Below are 9439 nucleotides of genomic sequence, written 5' to 3' on the forward strand. Positions count from 1 at the left end.
CGACAAGCTTTTACGCCGCAAACCCTGAATTGCGACGGACCGTGTCTCCCATAAAAACAGCGTAGACGCTGGCTACCCTTTTTCGCGAGATCGCCATCCCTAACGAAAATGAGGCGGGAACGACCTCGCCCTGGCGCGCGTGTTAAATGATTTGGAAACCTCAAACCAATAATCTTGTGCGCCTTCAAAGCGCTCGCATTATTTGTCTCTGGCGACAGAGTGTGTATTTTGGGCGTCGCGCGGCTCATCTCACGATGTTTCGCTAAATAAGTTGCAGTATCTTTACAGACCTGGGACACGCTACAGTTTGCGTGCAGTGCTTATGAGGCAACGCATTATTTTCGGGCTCTAATGTAAACACGATTTTGTACAAATAATTAAATCTTCTCGGAAATCTTGCACACAACGTGACGGTCGGCGCCGTATTTTTGTAAAGTTGCCTCAGCCGCGACACCCAGTATTGTTGCTTCCTGAATTTCGGCATGATAATTTAATTGCAATTACTTCTTTGCATTCACCTTACACGACCCATTCGACGAAATAAAGCTTTCGACACACTACACAATGTAATGGCATAAACTTTCCACAAGCAAGGTTTCGAAGGCGTCTAAAGATTATATAAAGGCGATATCTGTGCTGAAAGTAAGCATTAAGGGTAAGTATTCAACTGCTGCTGGTGTGTTCCAAATAGTTTTGAGAAACTTAAATTCAGTAAATTTATTCACTTATTTAAGAACACTTACCTCGCATACAACAGCACAACGATTTATTTTTCGTGGTAATTACATTGTTTAGGAAAGCATTTTTGTCATTTCACCACTGGGTGATAGGCTATCAATCCCCGCACTAAACACGTTTGGGTTTTTGGGTTTCCGACAAACTTTTGATCACAGAAATTGTTGAAAGTGAAATATTATCACAGGAATTTTGGAAAGTCAATTCCTCAGAAAAAGCAACACAACGATGTACAACAACAGCAACACAACGATGTACAACAACAGCAATACAACGATGTACAACAACAGCAACACAACGATGAACCAGAATAAAATGTAGGCTACTGTGGAGATTCTTTTGCTTCTGCTCGCATTCCGTGTTGACAACGTATGAGGCTACAACTAATATTAACACGAACAAACAAAAAAAAAATATTTAAAATAAAAAATGTTACATCTACAACGCTCGGTCGCATTGACATACTTTTATGAATGATTAAATTTATATATTTGCTAGTGATCTACTTTTAGCATACACACATGTATGTATTTAGGAAAAGATCGTATGCGTTAAGTTTAGTCATTCGCCAAGCATTTTTTGTAAAACAGATCAAATACTGTTTACTGTTAACATGGACGTAGACGCTAGCTGGGTGCAGTAAGCGGTTAAATAATTTAAAAAAATATGACTGCAGCCAAATTTGCCAAGAATGTTTGCCTTGAGAGTGGTCAACAATAAAAACGAAACGTCTGCCAATAATGAAATTAATTTCAGTCATATGGGCTTTTTTTATTATGAAAGATATATTACAAAAACTGTAAGTTATGTTCCACCAGAAACTGGTTCCACAGTTTAGATTTTTCTTGCCCATTGAAAAAAACTTTTGTGGAGACACACGACACGCGACAAAAAAGAGCGACTTGCGACAAGATAACTTTTGCTAATGTCCGGAAAATGTGTTTTGTTTCATTTTTTTGTAGTGTAGGAGCACTTCTCAGGAGAAGTGTGGCAGCAAATGCTTGCTAATTTGCTAAGTATATCAAGACCCAAGACTTTAGTTCGGATTATACTTTCACAATTCAAAATTTCACTTACTAGCTTCAGATTTTTAACAATTATTCAACAGTCATCCCATCAGTAGTACTTTGCATTTTTTCTGATAAAGTTTAAACCAAATTGGATAGAGATCACATAAAATGGCAACTGCATCAATGGAAACTGTCCCAAAAAGCTTGCGGAACCTCAGAGCTTGCTTGTTGTGTTCATTGATTAAGGTAGTAGACCTACCCAAAAATGAGTGAAAAAAACTTAATTTAGCCAAGCCTACCTTATTTGCTATCGTTGACAACCTGTGCAAGACAGTAATAACTTGATCCATTATAAAGCAAATTTTATGCAAACTTTGTGTGTTTTGAGACAGAATGTGACTAGCTTGCTTTTCATTTTTGCAGACTATCGATCAGTTCGAATATGATGGGTGTGAAAATTGTGACGAATTTCTACACATTCGAGGGAGACGTGAAAGGGTTTACGACTGCACAAGCTCTTCTTTTGATGGGTGGGTGGAAGACTTGGGTGCTGATGTGTAAACATGAATTTACATTTTTATTTTTCTGTTCCTTTAGAATTATTTCCATGATGAGCCCTGTGGATAGTTGGGTAGCAAAATGGCAGAGAATACGTAAGATCTATTATAGTATTGTAACCAAATTAGCAAATAATTCTTGTATGACAGGAGAATACATAAGATCATAATTCTTGTATGACTGAAACAGTTTATTGGTGACCTTCTGTAATCGTTTGTGTGTTCTTATATCATGATGATCAGTTTACTTTCCTTTCTTTGTGCTTTTTTTGTCCCCACTTTGTCTAATTATATGAAATCCTAAAGAGATATGTGCCATCAATTATGTAATTCCTGTGCTTTGCAGTAGATCACTCTAGCAAACATTTATACCTTGCATTTAGGTCTGCCAAAAGTTAAAAACCAAATAATTTCAAGTGTTACTGGAAAACTACGGTTACAAAGATGGTTATTCAAGAAAGTGACAACTAACTAAGATATTTCAATGCAACACCCCTTTTTCCGAAAAATTTTATAAGCTAAAATTATATTAAGTGTTTGTTGAATTTTCTCCTAAACATTTATATCCTTGAACCTAAAACTGTGTTGAAAGTTGCTGTGAAACTGATTGTTTTGTTATTTGCAGGAAAGTGCAAGCCTGGTTGCTATGCCATTAGTGTGACCGGGCGTCTTCCATCCAGTATTATACGAGATCTGAAAGCCAGCGGGGTTGCCTACAGGTCACGTGACACAAGCCAGAAAGCCACCGATTGAAAGAAGAAATCCTATGTCCGTGGATTTTGTATTAGTACTTACTTCAAAGCTCAACTGCAACAGTTGAGTTGCGCAAGAGTGGGGATTTCAGAATCGACTTTTAATGCAGCGCTCAACAATTAATACTTTCTAGGAAGGTTGTCTTGTGTTTGCTTTTTACTGGGTGGCGCTGTTGAGTCGCTTTTGGAACAAAAAATAAAACTTTTTTACGGATGTTTTTACTTATTTTCAAGAAAAATTACTCTTCGATTATAATGTGTTAGGTAACCCTGGCATAAAAACGCACCGAAATTAGCTTTAAAATGTGTTTGCTGCTTGAAACAAGACTACAAACTTCATTTCGATGTTATCGTATCTCAGTCTACATCGGCAGGTAGATGGGTTTTGTTGAAACAACATAATAACAAAACATAGCGCTTTAACTCGTCAACACTCGTCTACTTGCCAGACGACGTTGCAAACAAAACCATCGAGCGTTTAATAATTCGCAGAAGACTTCGCGAAGTTTCTATTGACTCTGTCACGGACTCGAAAATAGGCACAAATCACACACGAAGCTGCGATGTACAATGCCTACTATTTATCACGACCTTTTGTGTGCCGCCTCGCCCGTTGCTTGTTGATCTCAAGGTATGACGTCCGATGCACGGTTGTTATGTGTTTCGACATTAGCCGAGTGTGGAGTATTGATTTAACGCCAGCCTAATGCTTGTGGAAAAGCAAGGTTCGAAAGTTGTCAAACTACGTTTACTTCAAGTGAAGACAAAATCCCCGCACGTGAAAACGCGTATGGATCAGGATACCGCTTGGGAAGTTTTTCCGCGTAAGGCGATGTTGCGTAATGGCCACGCACGCACGTTTTCGCACGGGTTCGAGGCCGCAGAGGTGAAGAGAAAACACTCGACAACAAGGGGCGCGACGCTGCGAGAATACCTTTTGTACACGGCGTGATTTATCGTTCCGGTTTGGCGCGATTTTAATAAACCTTTGATGACATTCAAAAACAAATAAGAAAGCAAGCGCACCAAAGACCACCGGGCCGATGACAATTGATGTGTTTTGCGATCAAGCGCAGGGTAAATAAAGTCTCTTTCTTCCCGCCGCCCCTAACGTCTCCATTCGTCCCCCATCCTCCACGATAAGGACTCCGCAATGTTTTTCACCTTATGTATTTATATCGAGCACAAAGCCCGTCGAAAATTATCACATCGTTTCTTTTGTCCCTGGACCCGACTCCTCTCCCCCTCCTACGCCGATTAATTGTGTCCCGTCCGCATTTCGAACCCGCCCGTGTTTACCTGGTTTTCGTGCAGCGCCGCTCTTCGTTTCTATTTGCCTTGTTTTTGTTTAGCGGGGAGCGGCCGCTTGGTGGGATCGTCGTTAATGCGCCCGCACAGCCGCAGTGCAAAGACAAGTCCCGACTTTCTTCCATCTCGTCCACAAAACCGTTTCCACGCGCCTGCCTTGATCTTCGCGTAAGTACAGGAGAAAGATTTTCCCAAATCAGTGTGAAACTGCGATTATGGTTTCGTAATGACTCGCACCTATCATCCCCTCCAGGACAGAAACTCTAAAGTTATCAATCATACGGAGTTTGCAGCCCGATTTATTCAACCGCTTCGTAAAAGGGGTGGTTCTTTAATTTTGCCCTCTCTTGAACATTGTCGTTCTACCAGCGACCCCAGTTTATTCCTGAGGAAAGTCCATAATTTCAAACTTCTGAAAGTTTTTAACTATTGACTTTATAAAAAGGATATATGTTAAGGCATTATGGAAACGAAACCAAGTTTGAATTCAAAGCGCGGTTCACGATAAGAACTTAAATCCGCGGTTTGTTCAAAATCGTGCAATACTGGAATCAGGTTCTGTGGCGCAGGATTTTTCGGATCAAAACTGGGCATATGTGCGATAAAAAAATTCCCATATCAAAAGTAATCCCATGTTGGTGATTGCCTAACATATAAGCAGAGTACTGTGGTCAATGTTACGTATTTTTTAATATAACGAACGCGCCTTTGCTGTAAGAACATGCTCGACAAAAATGCTTACTGCGGGGAAACTCAGACCACCATTCTGATAAGACGTTGTTAGCAAGCAAGCCAGTGCGACCCCAACACAAATTATGACTGCTATTTGCGTGCTTGCATCCACAGGTCTCCGAATTCTCTACTTGGAATGTAGAGAATAACAGAACAAGTGGCTTGTCGAAGGCTCTTCAGCGAAAGAGAACAAACCCAGGTGTCTGGCTGTCATGCCGGCCTCCAAAACAAAGCCATGCGCTATTGGTTAACTTGCGGACCGGGCCCGACAAAAATAGAAGAGCCAGCACTCCGCGCCGGCGCACTCGCAACGGTCGCTCCGTCGTTAAGTGAGGTCCCTGCTCGTTGACGTGTTTGTTTGTCAACTGTTGGAGCGCCGTTGAGCGATAAATACAACTTGAACTAGGTGCCCCGGGCGCGCTCTGTGTATGACGGCGTCGGCGGTGCCCCTCGCGCCGTTGCTACCCCCCTCAACTTGTCATCGCTGTTACAACACACTTGTTTGGGAATATAACGGCGCGCCCGCTTTTTCTCCACCGTCGAGAACAAACAAGGCGGACGCGAATGTGGGTGTTTGTTGTCCCGATTTTTAACACATTGGAGAGATCGCGCCAGCGCCAGACACGGCTCTTGGCCGGAAAACGTGCTTGCTTGGAACCAAGTTGTACTTATTTTTGCCCTGTGTGTGAGCTGCGGCTTGTCAAGGTTCCGGCTTGCATCAGAAAACTTTCGGCTGAATTACGCAGCTCGTATACCAAGGAACCTTTGTACATATTCGTAGTGTTGGGAATGGTTTGTTAATTAGTGTGTTTAGACATAAGAAATCAAGAATAAAGGAGCAGTTGTACATATTTTTACGTTGACAAGTACAGCAAGCCTATCACGAAGCAGGATTAAAAACTAGACTTAACAAAACCACCGCTATGCAGTATAGTAGTTGCTGTATAGTTAAAGAGCCGCCAGATGCCTCCAAACGCTTCCTAACTAAGCCACACGTGTAGGGTGGTGACGTCAGTGTCTCGCGTCTCAGTAAATTGTTTCGAACTAGCTCCTGAAGTGGAGACCGAAGGTTAAAGTGGATGCACAGCCTTGTCTAGCGGAGGTCCGTCCTACTGGTAGGTTTACTTTTACTCAAAGGCAAAGAGAAACCGCGCCGTTTTATCGCACAACTGAATCACGCGCCGGGACCTGTTTATTCTCACGTGGGCGGATCAGAAATGTTCCTCGAAAGGGGTTTTCTCCACTCCTCATGAGTGTCATAAACCAAAGTTTAACCAGGGAGATATCGTCATTTCATCACCAGTCCCTCATAACCTTGCTGAACCGCGGCAGAACGATTTAACGGTGTACATAAACATGTTGCCTTGACTGAGTGCCGAGGAATGCGGACGGTTGCTTTGGGGAGCTCAGCGCGCGGTCATTGTTTCATTCGCATGTAAAGTGTCGCCCGGCGCGTCGCAAACACACCGTCCACAAGCCGGTGTTGTTGCCAGTACCGACCAACAGGCCTGAGTGGGGTAATGCTTGGCCGTCAAGCGCGTTCATCCGTAATTTCATTAGGGCCGCGCAATTGTTTGCTCGGTACACAGTCCTTTCTTCGTCGCAGGGAACAGTGTTTATAAATAAATAATGCTCTTTCAGCACAACTTATACACACGCATATGCGCGCGTATCGGCCCTCTATTGATCGCGCGAGCTATGCTGTTTCTATGGGTTTATTTGTCACTTCCCGGGCGTGGGGGGACTGCCACAAACAAGGCGCCCCCATCGGGGTTGCCGGGTAAACAATGGCCGCTCCCGTTACGATAAAGGCCGTCAACCGGACGATGGACAGCACAAAGGCGCACCGCGTCCGCTTATGTTGTTTACTTTAAAGAGAGCGAAACCATATACACAGGTGTTTACAGATGTTTGTTTATTACCACGATGACGCGTCGCTTTTGTGAGCTCCCACTGCTCCGTCTTCCAAGCGCCTTGTCGCAATATTGTCACGATCAACAAGCCAGCCCATTCACCGCTCTATTTCCCTTTGGCGACGGCGTTTAACACAGGGCGCGGCACGCAGAACACAAAAGGAATGCACCTCGTCCTTTTGTGTTGCCTTTTGTCCGTCCTGCATATGTTTAACGAATCCGCGCTGCGCGTGATTTTTTTGGCCATATCAATAGGCTTAAAGCGAAAGAGTCGATTTATGCGCTATTGTGCCTTTGCGGCACCAAACATGTTCCAGGTCGGTCGTCGTACGATTATAGACTGTCTACAGTCTTAGAGGAGATTACACCGACCATCAGACCAGTTCGAAAAAGGTTGCGAAAATATAGTGCGATTGCAGTTTAGTCAGCCACCTGTTTTCCGCTTTAGCAAAACAGTGCATTGCGGCTCTTTGTGTCAACTTGTTGCAGCGCGGAACAGTGGACTTCCGCTGATTATTTGCACCTGGAAGAGAGCAAAGATCGATAGCGACCAACTTCGGAAGGATGACGAACTGTCCGCCTGTTTTTTTATCAAACAAATTAAACTGGCCCGGTGGCGTCGCGTGGCCAAAAACAGTCTCCGCAGTTCTACTTAACTTTGTCGCGCTTCGAATTAAGGTCCACGCTTTATTTTTGGTCTCCCGTCAGCTGCAGTTAGATTTAATCTGCGACGTGCTGCACTTCACTTTTATGAAAGGAAGGTTTGGCAATTCGGCGCCGACTTATTGTAGAATCCGCGTGGGGCCCCAGGAGCACCGGGCGCATGCATATTTAATGCGTGTACGCAGCATTAATCGTATTATGTTGTAGCGCGGCAAGATTTCTCGGGACGCAGTGTAAATAGCCGCGTTGACAGGTTGCAATCACACGCGCGCTATTCTTTTTGTTGCCTTTCATACGGATCTTGACGGACGAAGCTTATTACATCTCGGCTGACAAGTTGCTGCTTGCAGCAAGCAGGTTGATGGGCGGGTCGCTTTTGTGCCTAGGTAATATTTTCCCTGTTTTGCCATCAGTGGGGCGCACTGGGATCAATGTGCCTGTAATTGCGCCACATGATATACAACCAGTAAAGGTAATAAGACAAGTTGCTTTGCCCTGGGGAACGCTGGGCCACCTACAAATACGCGTCGACTCCCTTTAGGTGCGCCATAGATTTTTCCACCCATGTACTCGCAGTAAGTAAAGTGTTCCGCATGTTTTTTGTAGACAAAGTATGTGGTTTCAAGTAATCAGGTCATGGAAATATTTGAAAATGTTTTGAGAGGTTAAGCAAGGTAGTACTTATGATTTTTATTTTTTTTAAAAATAATAATATACCCTCACCATCACAAGTTAAAACTGTTCTTATTTGATCGAACCGAGGTACCGAAGCCGCCAGGTTATCTGCCTACCAGGGAGTGTGTCAAAGTGTGTAAGTATGGGTCGCGGACTACTTTGTGTGTGGAGCGTGGCCAGTTCCCCATTATTATTTGTGTTCTGCGAAATCGGCAATTTTTTGGTTCTGGGAAACCACATATCACATTAAGGTTCATGTTAAGATCGAGGAACTTCCTGGCGCTTGGCTCCCGCCAGATGTGAAAATAAACTTGAGAAGTCCCGACAGCATTTGAGTATTCACCGCATAATTAAGTTGACAAGTTATGAGCGCAAACCGCTGTATATACGATAGAATCGGACCTATGCCAGACTAAACCGTTCAATCCATATACAAACGCACATTATTTCGGTTTAACATCTTATGCACCTGCGTCAAAATGTAGTGTATGACATGTTTGCAGATGTATGCCAAAAGTAATAGGGTAGTATTTGTCAGAAATAATAAGATTAAAGTGTAATCTTTGCGTTCTTGAAAATCTTGAAAAAACTTCCTGACAAAGTAATGAACAGGGCCGTGGTGTAACACCCCGGCACCGCATTCAATAACCGCATCAAACAAGGTACGGGGCAAAGGTGATTGAATCTGCGCGCAGTTAACCGGCAAAATCGTGTCATTTACTTGTTATATCCGCGCCCCGCGTACACAAAAACCAGTCACCGACCCGGATTTGGCGAATAACACTCCTTTGTGCGTCGCCCGGCGGCTCTGATGGACCTTGTTTGTTTGTGCGATCAACTCGGATCTCATTTCTGCGCAGCCTGCAAATTACCGGTCCATTAAACGGCCGAGTCCCTTATGCCCCCGCATCGCTGCGTTGCGCTCCCGAAATAGAATATGTTAACATGCGGAAGAAAGTCCCGCTTGCACCGGAGGAAAGTAAATTTCCTGGAAGAGCGCGGTTGTTTTATGCACGGTCGGCGAAATCAAATAACGGCGAACGAGGAAGATAATAACTTTGACAGGAATTTCTGGTGGCCCGAATTGGCGTCAA

At 43.7% G+C, this 9439-nt stretch overlaps 1 protein-coding gene across 1 annotated transcript; it reads left to right on the forward strand.

The window, feature by feature from the left end:
- The first annotated feature begins 1847 nt into the window (after positions 1–1847).
- Positions 1848–3262, forward strand: LOC145903259 (transcription elongation factor SPT4-A-like). The gene is made up of 4 exons (XM_082991324.1): positions 1848–1991; positions 2169–2275; positions 2343–2398; positions 2928–3262. The coding sequence occupies exons 1-4, from the start codon at positions 1914–1916 to the stop codon at positions 3053–3055; spliced, it is 369 nt and encodes a 122-aa protein (XP_082847450.1). The 5' UTR covers positions 1848–1913; the 3' UTR covers positions 3056–3262.
- Positions 3263–9439: the final 6177 nt, after the last annotated feature.

The sequence above is a fragment of the Ascidia mentula genome, chromosome 5, assembly GCF_947561715.1.
Source record: "Ascidia mentula chromosome 5, kaAscMent1.1, whole genome shotgun sequence".
Lineage (NCBI taxonomy): Eukaryota > Metazoa > Chordata > Ascidiacea > Phlebobranchia > Ascidiidae > Ascidia > Ascidia mentula.

What these genes read in the sequence shown, in the direction of transcription:
- LOC145903259 (XM_082991324.1), top strand. Translation starts at nt 1,914, where the DNA reads ATGGCAACTGCATCAATGGAAACTGTCCCAAAAAGCTTGCGGAACCTC. An exon ending in TGTTGTGTTCATTGATTAAG is followed by an intron (nt 1,992 to 2,168) that starts GTAGTAGACCTA and finishes TCATTTTTGCAG; the next exon opens with ACTATCGATCAGTTCGAATA. An exon ending in AGCAAAATGGCAGAGAATAC is followed by an intron (nt 2,399 to 2,927) that starts GTAAGATCTATT and finishes TGTTATTTGCAG; the next exon opens with GAAAGTGCAAGCCTGGTTGC.